The 16074-nt window shown below is 38.1% G+C and overlaps 1 protein-coding gene and 1 long non-coding RNA gene across 4 annotated transcripts in view; one reads left to right on the forward strand and one right to left on the reverse strand.

Moving 5' to 3' along the window:
- Window positions 1-2166: 2166 nt before the first annotated feature.
- Window positions 2167-11829, reverse strand: LOC141904665 (uncharacterized). Its single transcript, XR_012619171.1, has 3 exons — window positions 11804-11829; window positions 3057-3147; window positions 2167-2240 (listed from the first exon to the last, which is right to left on the reverse strand). It is a non-coding gene; the product is annotated as an uncharacterized LOC141904665 (long non-coding RNA).
- The window catches only part of LOC141904664 (meiosis regulator and mRNA stability factor 1-like), a 36382-nt gene continuing 25570 nt past the window's right edge, over window positions 5263-16074 (forward strand). For all 3 annotated transcript variants that reach the window (XM_074793293.1, XM_074793294.1, XM_074793295.1), the window contains exons 1-3: window positions 5263-5645; window positions 9996-10074; window positions 13532-13728. In XM_074793293.1, coding sequence (XP_074649394.1) covers window positions 10053-10074; window positions 13532-13728 — 219 coding nt within the window. In that variant the 5' untranslated portion in view covers window positions 5263-5645; window positions 9996-10052. The remainder of the gene's footprint in view (window positions 5646-9995; window positions 10075-13531; window positions 13729-16074) is intronic.

A 16074-nucleotide genomic window follows, 5' to 3' on the forward strand; every position in this document is an offset into this window, starting at 1 on the left:
ACCATCCACAAAACGGAAGTGATATTGAAAAGAGACAAAATGGCGGCTTTTTGAATTTTGGTTAGGGTCGGAGGGTCAAGAGGGTTAGGGTTAAGGTTAGGGTTAGGGCTACGGGAAGGATTAGGGTTAGGGTTAGGTTCCGTTACATATTATAACATTGTAGGGTTAGGATGAGGCTATAAGTAGTTAAAAAGTTACGACTGAACGAAGCAACCGTCGTAGCGCTTTGCGGGTAACGTTAGGCTTGCACACTTATGCTTGCGTGTTCGAATCCCAATTTTCGTGAATCTTTCTCAGAATTTTCTAAGTCCAGCGCATTCGCGCATGCGCATTGGATTGATTTGTGGATGGTTTCAACATTACACAAATTGCCATAAGACCACAATTGATAGGTTAGTAGCTTGAAGATGCGTATGGCCGGACCATGGTAGCTAGAGTGAAGAAGAGGTCCCCCATAAATGTTGCTATAATTTCGGCAAATAAGATAGAGGTCTGAGCTCAACCTTTGATCGCTTGATGGAGGACCTCATTTCCTTGACATGAGCCGGAATCTTTAAATCAGTTGAATCAGGAGGAACAATAATTGTTCAGGACACACTGTATAACATGATACTTACTAGCCAAAAATTAGTTCATCAAAACTGTATCAGTTCCAAAAACTACCATCATGTTCACCAAGAATCTTAGTGTCTGATGTACCACAGGTTACACTAGGATCGTAGAGCGACGGAGATCACTGGTGGAGACAACCACTGCCAGTGCTGGGTGAACCATCATGCTTCCCCAAAATGGAAAATGATATAAATAAATAATATTTTACTTTCGTTTGTCTGTGCATCATGATATAAATTGTTGTTATTGTTTTATGTGCATGTATGTACCCGTATGAGCTAACAATGAAGTTTTCACTTCATTTGAATAAATTCTTAACTCCATAATTCTAATTCTCAATTGTTTTTATTATTGTTTGGTAATTCCTTGCAACTTCTCATTTCCACGTTTCATACAAGAAGTAGTTGAATGAAAGTACAGTTAGGCTGAACCTGACAACCCATATTATGTGCTAGCATCGAGATTTGATTATTTCGATTTTATTTTCGGTGTCATTGAAATTCGTAAATAAAGGTTCAACTGTCATTGTACTTAGCATAGCTTTGATTGGGTTTCATATTTCTACATTTTCTACAAGGAGGCCTCAAAGGGTCGTCCCCCGGTAGAGATCAAAACTTGGTTTACATTCTCAAGTTGCTGGAGACTACCATCTGCATTCATACCTCGATTTGTCTGGCCTATGAGAGTCGAACAACATTTTCCCATACACAGGCTTGGCTTTAGTGTAGATGAAGGCTAGGAACTGCACATTGTGGATTAACTGGAACTCTAAACTCTCAAAATAAAACGAGTCAACAAGAAAGATCTAATAATTGAACGTTTATCTAACTATATTAATTAACAGCTTAAACATTATACACAAAAGAAATCAGTTCTACATTTTATCCGAATCAAGCGCTAAAGCCACAGATTCGCTTAGCTTGGGCTTGAATTCTGGGATTCTATTGAAATCCCCTTTGTTACCTCGGAATATCGCTCAGCTTTTAAAGACTACAAATTTGGTCCCAGGAAAACCAAGTAAAGCTGTTGACTTATTTTTCTCTGGTTGAATCAAATTATTACCGAATGAAATATAATCACTGCTGCTACAAGAAGTCTTTTCTTGGTATCTATATGTCCATCTTAGCAAATCAACTTGGTCCATGATTCCTCCTTTTATAGATAGTCTAAAAATAAGAATTGTTACAATTTCTAACAGATGCTATGTCATTTCTTTAAAAAACCTGATGATTTTCTCACCACAGCAAATGAATTATTCGTAATTGTTAAATCCATTCCATGCGCACAATGAATTAAAAGGAAATTAAGTAAGATCCCTTTTGTCTAAAAGTCGCATCATCAGTATAACTAGCTATCCAATTTAACTTACCTCAAGTCTCCAACAGAGAATACCACAGTCGCCCATAGTCATGCGTGACGTGTTGACAAAAGAAAGGTGGTTCTCATAATCATATTTTATATAGGCCTACATTGAAATGTTCAAATAAGATTTTTTTCGTCTTGTAGAAGTAAACCACATTCTTGGAATATTCAGCATAGTGTTTAAAGTTGGCTTGTGCGGTTGTGATGGTAAGCGATTTTTTCTACCGGCCACAGTTAGGTTTCGCTCTGCGCATGTTCTGAATATACTGGAAGTAAACAAACCGTGACGTACGCGGAAGTAAAGTTCAGCACATGTAAGTCGCAATTGAAATTAATTCTTTTCTCTCTTTCTTCTATATGAAATACGTGTGCCACAAATGATGTTTTTTCATGTCAAATGTATTTTGGACAAAAAGGAAGATCCAATACTCAGAACAGTAGTTGCCAAATCTGGTAGTCATCTCTTGACCGATGAGGGATTGCGGTCCTTGAAATTAAATTCCTATGTTACTACTAGTGAGTAAGTAGTGTGCACAGGGGTTTGGCGATGGGCTTGGATTTTATTTCCAGGTTGTTGATAATCTCGCGAGAATGGCGCTAAATATGAACTGCGAATAAATTCAAAATATCACGGAAATACCTTGTGTTTATATTGTTTATTTATCCACTATAAAGTTTCGATAAACAATTGGTCGTTAAGAATCATTATCAGACGGTCGTCACGCTTTACTATATAAAATCACTTAAATCGATAGTTCGGCAGCCGTGATGAATTCGCGGGAGGCCTTAACCCCCACCCCTTCTGCAAGTAACTATCGAAATTTAGAAATGCTCCCTAAGGGGCTGCTTATACTCTGTACGACTATTTATTTCGATTACTTTCTTTCCAGCTATTATTATTCGTGGAATGAACTGATCAACGGTCTTCAATTCCTTTGTGGATTCTTGCAACTGGTGGAAATTCAAACCACAGTGTGCAAGTGTACGTTTCAAATCAAGCTTTTTGTCATTATTGGCAGTCAAAGTCGTAACTTAACCGTAACGGGGTAGACAAATTATCCCAAGATAAATGAAAACTTCACCTCGTTGATCGTCAGTGGATTTTGCTGTAATTTTTTTCGCCCGGATAAATCAACACATCATTCATTTCAAAATCTGTGTTCAGTAGAATTTCTTAAAGTAAAATGAAAATTTTTATGTATTCAAGATTTAATTGATCTCAAAACCTAAAAAGCATTCTTCAGAAATCTAGAGAATCCTAGACTCATTATCAAATTATGTGAAGTCAGTTAATTTCTTTTGCTCGAATCAAGCCGAGGGCTCTGGTGGCTAAAATTCAATTCCTCACTGTCCTATAACGCCAAGTACGATGGAGTTTACACACTGAAAAACGTTGGGCTGTGTAAGTGTAATTTGGATAAGTCAGCAACATAATGACCGCCCTGCCCCGCTGCATCAGGGACATAAGCAAGTTAGACTGTAATAACGCAGTCTCAAATGTTTGCGCTTCGATGCTTTGATAAACAGACTCCTAAGCAAGATGACATGCGTAACCAAATCTATTGTTCATTACAATACTTCAATTTCAAAATAAGGATAGGAAAAAAAGTGAACAATAAGTGTTTGCCTTGCGTCTTCAAAAAATTTTTCCAGGAAATAATTCTTTTCCTGGCCACCACCTGCCTCGACACGGGACTTTTTCAAGTTGATGCAACTGCCACCAGGGGACCATATCTTCGGTATCCGCAAAGCCATTTTGACTTGGTGCATCAGTACTTTTTACCTGGTAGCCCTTATGGATCGACATATCCACTATAATGTTGACCCAGGTAGGTTGCGCTTCTTGGAAATAGTCATATGTTATGGACGGATTAGTATTATTTCGATGAAATCTTCGTACACTTCCAAGTGCGACATATGAACTAGTAAGGTAGAAACCCGTTATCGCAGCTATGCAGCTATATTTGTCCCTATTTCCCCCCGTTTATTTTTTCTATTTCGTTCATATCTCTGGCTTGGATTAAGATAGAAACAAAGTAAAAATATCTATGAACTCAGCTAATAATTACCCTTGTATTATATTACTCAGATTTAATGCCACAATGCACACTGGTCAAGTTATAAAGATTGATATCGTCTTCCCAATAATTCACTTTGAGTTATTGCTTATCCCATTCAAAAGTTCGTAATTCTTACAAATTTTAATCTACATTTACACCGAGTAGTACGCAAAATGGCGGATTTTTCAACCGATAAAACTAGGTATGAAGATCCGAAGGGTTAGTTTCGGGATTGAGGTTAGGGGCGGAGGTGAGCTAAGGGTTTGTTCATCTTCACCCGTCAAGGGATTCGAACCCACTACGCTAAAGCTGTTCCCCGAACCCCTTGACCTCACGAGTCGTTGGAGTCGTTACTAGCCGACCAGAATCCGGTCGTACCAATCACAGCGCTTGTAACAAACCGTCAGTAGACCTCTGTTGGTTTTCCCGTTAAATTGACCAATCAGCGAACGTTTTACCGAACAAGGAAATATTTCGCAAATCGATATATGACGTCACGCGCAACAGCGCCAGTAATGAAATCACGCTTCGTGAGGCCAGGGGGCTGGTGGAAGCGAGTTAGGGAGTGATACCTGACCCCTGGCAAGCGAGGATGGGGTTTGTTAGGTGATTTTAAAGTTAATCGTCAAGAGTTTTCCAAGTCCAGGTAGTCAATGCGAATGCGCAACGAGTCGGTTTATAGGATCTAGCGTCTACCCATTGTGTATGTTAGGCCTAATGTCAAAGACTGGCCAAATGTCCAATTCTGCACCACCTGCATCATCTTCACCCGTCAAGGGATTTGAACCCACTACGCTAAAGCTGTTCCCCGAACCCCTTGACCTCACGAGTCGTTGGAGTGGTTACTAGCCGACCAGAATCCGGTCGTACCAATCACAGCGCTTGTAACAAACCGACAGTAGACTTCTGTTGGTTTTCCCGTTAAATGGACCAATCAGCGAACGTTTTACCGAACAAGGAAGTATTTCGCAAATCGCTATATGACGTCATGCGCAACAGCGCCAGTAATGAAATCACGCTTCGTGAGGCCAGGGGGCTGGTGGAAGCGAGTTCGGGAGTGATACTCGACCCCTGGCAAGCGAGGATGCACCTGCATTCGCAGTCTAGAGACCGACAACCAGTCTATTAATGTCATTTTCTGAGGCAATAAATCTTTATTGAATTGAACTGACTCGAAAGTCCGAGGCCGTAGTTTACTGTCTACCGAAATGGTTCCTGTCATCACAAAACAATGGAACTTGCTGATTTTTTTTGCTGAAATTTGAAACACGATGATTTACGATTTTGATTACGAGCAGGCAGTGAAATTATCGAAATGATGAAACTAAACTATTCTGACTATGTAGGATTCTGCAGGTGTGCTGCTATCGCTGACATTATCACTATCAGTCATTTGGGCACTGCCACTGGAATTTAATTTAAAAAGTGGTGAAAAAGACCGTGGCGTGAAAAAGATGGATGGATAAATCTTCGGTTCCCGACTCGATTCCAGTCCAGAGACGGTAGCTGTGCATGCTCCTGCAGCAGCCGTTTCTACACTTTTAGTGCATCTATCTTCAGCAGCTCTCAAAACGACACCACCAATCTGAGAGTCGGCCTATGATTTGGAAAGTAAGTTAAGTGTCTGATGATGCAGGATTGCAGATAGTAGTCTAATAGTACCACCTAGCCGTCGTTCCACAAAACAACCGTAGGCGGTCATCCTTATTACCCAGATGACGTATTTTACCGAGATGGCATGAAATTAGCATGAAATATAACATATTTAATTTATCTATCCCTTATCGATTTTAACAATTGAAATCATATTATATCAGTAATAAATGCCTGCTGGAGTCATATTTTGTCGGATATTTTTGTAGAAAAATAACTTTTAACTTTACCGAGATGAGATTGTCTATAAAATTCAATGAAATTTTATTGCTAACCGAGTTTACGTAGGCCTATTTGAAGTCAAAATTTTTTTGAATAAAAAAATATGTAAAATATGACTCTAGAATGTATTTATTACTGATATAACATGGTTTTGAGTGTTAAAATCGATAAGGAATAAATAAATATGCTATATTTCATTTCATCTCGGTTCATTTCGGTAAAATACGTCATCTCGGTAGGCCTAATAAGGATGAACCACCGTAGGGAACCAGTAACAATGACCGGTATTCAGGCTAGATTGCAGGTAGTGTTGTACAACATCAAATGCGGCAATAGGCCTAATGGACATTTCATGACGTTGTCGATGATTGAATGATAAAACTATCCTCCCCTGGCAGGGATTCGAACCTGATGGCATCGCTAGACTCAGCCACGCTGTCTGTCGTACATGCTGTCCGTGCAACGTTTTGATCTGTTATGTAGGTGGCGCCACGTTACAGGGTGCAAAAGTCGTTTTTCTGCATTACACAAGCTTATGCTAAGTTACAGGCGCAGATTCACATGGTAGCACCGTAGACGCATGCAACCGTCGTGAAAATCTCGTGCCCTTTTTTTTCATGCCCTAAGTAGAAAAGGGCACGTTACACAAAGAGGGCACAAAGACAAGGTAGATAATTTTGAAAACAAAAAGTACATAATTCTTCAAGATTTTGTCTTTATTACCCGGAAACTACATGTCATTGCAGTTAATTTGCTAAAAAGCGCTTGGCGTCAGGACTTAAATTGTTAGCCCACTTGGGACTTTAGTCCCAGCCGACTATTGCGTTCACTTTTGTCCGTCGTCCGTCCGTCCGTAGACGGAATCCAGTTATTTTGGGAATTTTTGAAGACGCTTCAAGGTAATGTCTTGATATTTGGTTTATACATGTATCTACCCTAGACACATCTTCAGCCCAAAAACTAGCCCAGTCAGATTCAAGATGGCTGACTGGCAGCCATTGTTGTTTGCCAAAATCAGCACTTTTTACACATTTTCGAAGTTTTCGAGGGAAATTTTGAAGACGCTTTGATCAATTACCTTGATCTTTCGTTTATATTTAGAATCTACCTAGGGCCCATCACCATAAGAAAAATTGGGTCGATCTGACTCAAGATGGCCGTCCTATGACCTTTTTAGTGCCCTAAAATGTCAATTTTGGCCAGAATTCTTGGTCCTGTAGCTTCCTACTAGTTTGCCATTTCTCATTGCAATTTGTGATGGGTATTCTTTGGAAAGGGATGTTTTATACCTGAGACAGGTATTTTTGATCGGCCAATTATGACGCAATTAGCGGCCATCTTGGTGTCATATCAGTACTCATTCGTAGGTGGGAAAAAGTTTTTCCACAATAAATTGATACCTAAGCATATTGTGTTACTATATATTCAATTGGAAAGTTAGCCCATAACGTGTTCTATGTTTTGGGTGAGTTTCAAGGTCATTGGTTTTTGTATGTAGCCACCAGGGGGCGTTGAATAATACAATAACTTAGTATTTCTATATTATATTTGTACCTATGCATATTTTGTTACCACAATCAATTGCAAAGTTGAAGCTCATGACATCTTCCATGATTTTGGTGAGTTTTAAGGACATAAGTTATTCTATATGGTCACCAGGGGGCGTTGAATAGTGGAATAACTTAGTATTTCCTTATTAGATTGGTACCTAGGCATATTTTGTTACCATGATCAATTGCAAAGTTGTAGTTTATGACATCGTCTATGATTGTGAGTTTTTAAGGACATTAGATATTCCATATAGTCACAGGGGGCGTTGAATAGTAGAATAGCTTAGTATTTCCTTATTAGATTGGTACCTAGGCATATTTTGTTACCATGATCAATTGCAAAGTTGTATTTCATGACATGTACTACATTTGTGGTGAGTTTTAAGGTCATTGGGTTTTGCATATGGTCACCAGGGAGCGTTGAATAGTAGAATAACTTAGTATTTCCATATTAAATTGGTAACGAGGCATATTTTGAATAACCATAACCGAGGCATATCTGGAACTTTCACAGTCGCTTAAATATGAAACATAGAAGGTTGAGTTCATATATGGTGAATTTTTGTTATTTGGTTAATTAAATATTGCCGAAATAAAAAAATTGTAACTCAAAAGTAGCGCCACCCCTGTCTAGAAGTAAAACTGTATTAGTCCGCGCTTAAAATAGTGCCACGCATACATTTTTGAAATAGCACTTTGCATAGGCCTATTCCATGATTTAGTTGTTTATTTCCGTATTGTCGTTTATTGCCCGAAATTTCCGTATTTTCTTGGTGTGTGTGTCAGCGGATTAATTGAATGTTTACACATTGGTGATGTGGACTCGGCGAGTACACGTGCTACATCGATTCAACATTAGCCTGCTGTTGAATCGATACTCGTACGTCGAGCAACTCTAAAAACTATCTTACTATTACTTGTAAAATGATTTATGGTCAAAATTCTTTTGGACTTTCGCGTCAGCGATCGGTTTTTAGAGCCCGATTATGTGTATCTAGTTTGCGGCACAGTGATGAGAGCGCCCGTCGATAACATTAGTGACAGTCCCGTAGGCAATATCGCCTTAAATATACGCGGCGATCACCGTGTATGTATCAGTAATAGATAATGCGCGTTACGGAGCGGGTCGCGCATAGGCTACAATCCACACGCTCGTTTTATCAAAAAGGTCTTGAATTAGCAGAGGAAATATTATTCACGATAACTTTTACTATAAAAAATTCCTTTTGTGAAACCATTAAAACCTTTAAGTCGGTAACTTAATTTCATCAGTAACTAGTTTTAATATCGACTGTAGCCGGATTAGTTTCACGTTCGGATATTTTCACAAATATCCCATCCGATTATAAAAGCTTTAACCACCAACGATTAGGTAACTACTCGTCAGTAACCGGCCTACACCCTCATCGTAGTTGTTTTGTATCATTCTCCTTGATCTATCAAACATTTGTCAAGTCAAAGATTCCCATAATCAATCTTAAAGATATCATGTAAGAATTCTAATAAGACTGCTGGTAAATATTCATTCTGTTCCACTTGGTCGATCGTTTGACTAGCTCCAGGGCCTAAGGGTACAGTTAGCAGTTGGCTTATGGTTCAGTCTGTGAACAGCTTCAAATAACTGTGTTAACAGATGAATGTGAAGCTTCTACCCCATGGACTGCATGGTCATTGGCCTATGTCATGGGTTCTTGGCGATTGTGCCGAGAGCAGACTGTATCCGGTGGTCATGGTAAGTATAACTTTGATTAAACATGCACCGATGGCTAAAATGATACCTATGATATATGTAAGGCAATATCAATCCATACCGACAACGATTTTGTTGATCGAGCTGACAATATTTCGAGCCTCGGTACCTTTTTCCCTCTAGTTTTCAAACTTGCAGGGATGCTAACTGCTCCGTTTTGCCTTAAATCTCTGTAATACCTTAAACTTGCATTATATGTTCAACTCTTTGTCTATCAGTGGAACTTCGTTTGGACCTGACTTGCAAATGTGTTTGAAAGGCATTACAGTGTGTAAGCCTTAGCAACCAACCTAACTCGTCTTCACCCTGAGTGCCACTTTTAATTTCTATTCTCTGTCGTCGTCCTATTAAAAAGTTTCTTTCTAATTATAAGTTGTGCTACCGTCGACAGTGATCCCTGGATCCACCCATGGGTAAATCGATGATAAATGAAAACACAAACAAATTAATGCTGATTTATAATTTATTTCTGAATGCAAATTCCTTACTAAACAAATTGATGCATAATATTCACAGATCAAAATGTTGCACGGAGAGCATGTGTGAGAGACAATAGACCTGATTTCCCTACATTGCATTGTATCGTAGTGTATTTTTAAGTTTTACTTCTTAAGTGGCCGTGGTGTCCCTGGACCTCTAGTTATTCATCATTCATTGAGTTTGATAAGTTAAGGATAGATTTCAATTCAATCTCAGTAGAAACCCTCAATTGCCACTGCAAACTATCCTCATTAAGCTTACTCACTAAAAGTGCTAATTTACTAAACTATGCAATTGTATTTTAAGATGATTGTCTATGGTAATGGTTGTTGTCGTGAATTCGATTCATGAATTGAAAGAGACATGTCGAGCAGTACGGTGTCAGGTAATTATTACCATTCGCAAATAATGAATATTTTTTTTCTATCAATAAATTTCATTTTAGATAAGCTTTGTGAAGTTATATAGGCCTAATACGTAGATGTATGTGAAAATATTTAGATAAGGATGAATATGGTTGCGTGGGACCGAAGAACTAGATCTGGTTTATAAGTAATCTAGTTTAACCCATTAGCACTCAAGCCGGCCTGCCTATTTCTCTTCAAGCCACCCGAAGCCGCCCTGACACTTTTTTCGTATACTGCGCGAAAAAAACGGTATTAGTGGGATTCGAACCCAATAGCTTATGATAAACTAGACACCTAAGTCCTTGAAATACCGAACATAAACAACATCCTCCCATTTCAATTTCTCGAGTATTCCGAGTTTGAACGTGACACATCTGAGCGCTCACTTCAAATCCAAGTAAGTTCGGATGCATTTCAGGGGGCCAAAAGCGCATGATTTTGGTGGCCCACCTCATCAAATCTTCCATCATATGAAAGCCTTGACTATTTACTAGAAAATAACACCTACTTGTAGTGCATTGAAATAAACAGCAAATGAGCTATTTACAGCTCTATAACAGCAAATCACGGTATCGTGATGAACTTGGATTTTACCTTGAATTTTCTGAGGAGTAATTGACACTACAGAGTGAAATTCCTGAGTGCTAATGGGTTAAACATCATATCTTAACCTGTGATTAACCTGTAAACAATAGGCCTGGATCAGAACAAAATCTGGATTTAAAAGTGCATATTCTGGCAAAGCAGCATTATTTTTGTAAACTTGATAAATAAAACAGCCCTCTATAAACAGGAGATATATTTAATGAAACGACAAAAATATTATTGAAATTAGGTTGTGGTCGTATAGGATTTTATGGGTTCATTTTAGGAGGATCAGAGATAGAGGTCTAAGGTTAAGTGCTTTGAAAAATTTAGTGGTTGGCAATGAGTCTTGATGCTCTAGTAAAGTACTAGGAAAATACTCTGCTAGAAATACTCTGCTAGCCCCGATTCGAATTCTGAATTTGCCGCTCCATTTTCTCCACTACTCTCTTTCCTCGTTCCCGAGTCGTGCACCTCAGTGCATTAGGCATTCAGAATGAATTGAAAGCATAGTAACATACCGGTAAATTAAATATAAGGTGTTGCTAATCATGCTTAAATATGTACATGGTATAGCACCGGCATATTTGTGTGATCTGATAAAGAGACCCAACCCTGGACGTGTCACGAGATCTGCAGCATCAACCCTTTCAGTGAGACGTACCACTACGCAAATTGGTGATCGTAGTTTTCTGTTGCACGGCTCAAACTTTAAAACTCAATGCCATCTTATTTACGAAACATGACTCACTTGACCAATCAGCAGTCGAGTCTTGGCTATTTCAGTTGGAGAACTAGCGCTTTGAATTTTTTATGGAAAGGCACTATATTAAAGAGCAAATGCCATCAAAATAGAATATTGTGTAAAATTCATTTTCAAATGTGATGTATTCACAAATATTTTTGGAACTGGTTTGAATTTTAGTTCAGCCATTACTGAGGAATAGGCCTATGACTTTTAGATCGGCAATTTCAGCATGTGCTCACTGTTATTGCTTATGTTAGCAGGTGCATGTTTTTAATGTCATTTCTGACAAACGCTCGCGGCTTCCAGTCATTTCACTAGACATTTCATGCAGTATTTTTTCGTTTTGGGGGTAATTTGAAATAATAAAGTCTTACCATTGTATAGTGTTGCTACCGTTGTATATGACATGATATTCGTATATAAGGTAATGAATTCATTCGCTGTAGGTCAGTGAATACGGTGAGCAAATTGTGTTTATTTTATCGATTATGTTGATTGCCATAGTTGACATCATAAGTAGCGCCACCGCAGGTTGAATATAAACTATGCGCACGGAGTGAAGGATAAATAAATGGCTAATTTATGGCTAATTCGAGTTACTTTTTAGCCCACTTGGGACTTTAGTCCCAGCGGGCTATTGCGTTCACTTTTCGTCCGTCGTCCGTCCGTAGACGGAATCCAGTTATTTTGGGAAGTTTTGAAGATGCTTCAAGGTAACGTCTTGATATTTGGGTTACACATGTATCTACCCTAGACACAGTCTTCAGCCCAAAAACTGGCCCTGTCAGAATCAAGATGGCCGACTGGCAGCCATTGTTGTTCGCCAAAATCAGCACTTTTTACACATTTTTGAACTTTTTGAGGGAAATTTTGAAGACGCTTTGATCAATTACCTTGATCTTTCGGATATATGTGAATCCCCCCAGGGCCCATCAACATAAAAAAAATTGGGTCGGTCGGACTCAAGATGGCCGTCCTATAACCTTTTTAGTGCCCAAAAATGTTAATTTTGGCCCGAATTCTGAGTCCTGTAGCTTCCTACTGGTTTGCCATTTCTCATTACAATTTGTGATGGGTGTTCTTTGGAAAGGGATATTTTATACCTGAGACAGGTATTTTTCATCAGCCAATTATGACGCAATTGGCGGCCATCTTGGTGTCACCAGTACTCATTCGTAAGTGGGAAAAAGTTTTTCCACATTATATTGATACCTAAGCGTATTTTGCTACCACAATCAATTAGAAAGTTGTAGCTCATATCGTGTTCTATGATTGTGGTGAGTTTCAAGGTCATTGGATTTTGAATATGGCCACCAGGGGGCGTTGAATAATGCAATATCTGAGCATTTCTTTATTACATTCGTACCTATGAATATTTTGTAACCACAATCAATTGGAAAGTTGTAGCTCATGACATCATCTATGATTGTTGCGAGTTTTAAGGACATAAGTTTTTCTATATGGTCACCAGGGGGCGTTGAATAGTAGAATAACTTAGTATTTCCTTATTATATTGGTACCTAGGCATATTTTGTTACCATAATCAATTGCAAAGTTGTAGTTCATGACATGTTCTATGATTGTGGTGAGTTTCGAGGTCATTGGGTTTTGAATATGGTCACCAGGGGGCGTTGAATAGTAGAATGACTTAGTATTTCCATATTAAATTGGTAACGAGGCATATTTTGTTATCACAATCAATTACAAAATCGTAGCTGCTGACATGTTCTATGATTGTGGTGAGTTTTAAGGTCATTGGTTTTTGTAAATGGTCACCAGGGGGCTTTGAATATTGAAATTGTTAGATTGTTGAGCATTTGAAACCACTTCCCAAGTGGGCATGGTGTCCCTGGACCCCTAGTTTCGATAAGTGAGATCTCAGGTTGTTATATATATACTTTAGTTTCTTCTGGTTAAGAAATCGCGGAAAGTACAATTTTGATGGCATTTTCCCTTTTAAAACTGTTTATTTTTATCATTATTATTATTATTATTATTATTAATTCAGATAATGTCTAGTCGACACAACATCCACTTCTGATGAAAAAAGGTTTCTGGCATCTCAGACTGGTAATAGATTTTCATCGATTTTTTTCTTCCAGAAGGAACAGTGCTGCCACCAATAGGTGTATTTTGGGATATCGAGAATTGTAATGTACCGCGAGGGAAGTCGGCGTTGAATGTCGTCAACCGAATTCGAGAATTATTTTTCGCCGGATTCCGCGAAGTCGAGTTTCTCTGCGTTTGCGATATCAGTAAAGAAAATCGTGACGTTATCGAAGAATTGAACAACGCTCAGGTAAATATCTGCAATACCTCCCAAACAATGAAAAACTCAAAAAAAAAGCGTACCAGTAGTTTTAAGCGCAATAAGAGTTCACTTTTCGTTTGTCATCCGCCTATTCATAGATGGAATTTAGTTAATCTGAGAAGTTTTAGTAGATAATTCAATGAATTGTCTTGATATTTGATTTGTACATGTATCTATCCCCTCGACATATCTACAGTCCCACAATTGGCCAGTTCAGAATCGAGATGGCCATTGATATCGATATAACATATCTGATAATTTCTTTATGTTTCCGGTTACTGAAATAGAAATTCATGACATTGTTTCACAGTTTATAGGCAAAACTTCATCTGGATGGGATGAAATCCCTATGTTTATTTTTAAACAGTCTATCGAGCATATTTGCAAACCGTTAATGCATGTAATTAACAATTCATTTGTTACTGGTATTGTCCCATCGGGTATCAAAATGGCTAGGGTAGTCCCTGTTTATAAATCCGGTGTTATAAATAATGTGTCCAATTACCGCCCCATTTCACTTTTACCAGCATTTTCAAAACTTTTTGAAAAAGCTGTTAGCAACAGGTTATCTTCTTTTATTGATAAACACAATATTCTCTCATGTAACCAATTCGGTTTTCGAAAAGGTCTCTCCACGTCACATGCTTTAATCGCATTTACTAATTACATCACTGAGAATCTAGATAATGGAAAATTTACTGTTAGTATCATGCTTGATTTAAAAAAAGCATTTGACACTATTGATCATTCTATATTATTAGACAAGTTGTATAGTTACGGAATTCGAGGTGTTGCTCATTCATGGTTCAAATCCTACCTCACTAACCGCTTACAGCAAGTGTCGTTCAAGAACTATTTATCTGATGTCAGTCCCATTCCTATAGGGGTACCTCAGGGTTCCATCTTAGGGCCCTTGCTATTCATTTTGTTTGTTAATGACATCGTTTATTCTTGTAATTTAAACTTTTTACTATTTGCTGACGATACGACTGCCATTAACTCTCATTCCGATCTGAATATACTGCAATCAAATACTAATGTTGAGCTCACTAAACTGTTTAACTGGCTAAACTCCAATAGGCTATCTGCTAATCTGTTGAAAACGAATTATATGCTTTTCCATAAAAAGATCAATATTCTTGATGATATCGACCTTGTAATGGGTAATGTTTCAATAACTAGAAACAGAGAAACAAAATTCCTTGGTGTAATAATTGACGACAGCCTAACATGGAACTCCCACATAAACAAGCTGTGCTCTATTGTTAGCAGAAATATTGGTGTATTAAGAAAAGCACGACGTATTTTTCCTAGATCCGCGCTCATCAAGTTATTCAACGGTTTCATCCTTCCGTATCTACAGTACTGTAATATCGTCTGGGCATCTAATTATGTAACTAGGTTACGACCCCTTATTTTGCTTCAAAAACGCGCTATTCGCATTGCTAGTGGGGTAAATTTTCTAGAACACACTACTCCACTGTTCAAAAAGTCGTATCAACTCAAACTTCAAGACATCAATGTGTTCCAAAATTCTGTACTGATGTATAAATCTGTCCATGTGTTGCTGCCTGTCAAATTGTCCAATAGTTTAATTCGTATTTCTGATCTTCATTCCCACAACACCCGTAACTCTAATCAATTTCGTTTACCTTATTACAGAACCAATATCAGGATGTTTTCTCCTAACATTAATTGTATTAGAGTCTGGAATTCTCTTCCAACTGAACTTCAGCAAGCATCCAACATCGATATATTCAAGCGGAATTTGAAAAGACATATAATAGGATTGTATTAATACTTATCATACTTGTGTTTAACATCATGTCCATCCATTCCGCCAGGGCATTAGGCTTTTTTTCATTAAAAGTATACCCCCCTTTGGGGTCCCTTTTTGTCCTTTTTCTTTACTACGCTTTACAGTGTAGAAGTACTTTCTGTAACTTTTCTTTTATGTAATAGTGATGACTGTATTTCTGTATTGTATCTCTTTAGTGAAGAAATAAACTTATTATATATATTATATATATTGATAGCCATTGGTGCTAATCATTGATACTCCTTTGTTCCATACTATTTGTATCAATTGTGATAAGTCCCTGTTGTTTAGAATAGCTGAATACATTCATTGCCTAATATTACCTATTGTATCAAGAAGTTGAATCAAAGATCCTGTCACGATTACATTCCGCAAAGTGAATTGACAGGCCAGATCCTTAGTCAATGCAGACTAGTGTAAAGCGTACTTACAAGGTTATTATGCCAATTTAACGACTAATGTTCTACAAGTTAGTCAGCGATACAAGTTTTGAACTTAAATTTTCATCATGCAAC

The sequence above is a fragment of the Tubulanus polymorphus genome, chromosome 4, assembly GCF_964204645.1.
Source record: "Tubulanus polymorphus chromosome 4, tnTubPoly1.2, whole genome shotgun sequence".
Lineage (NCBI taxonomy): Eukaryota > Metazoa > Nemertea > Palaeonemertea > Tubulaniformes > Tubulanidae > Tubulanus > Tubulanus polymorphus.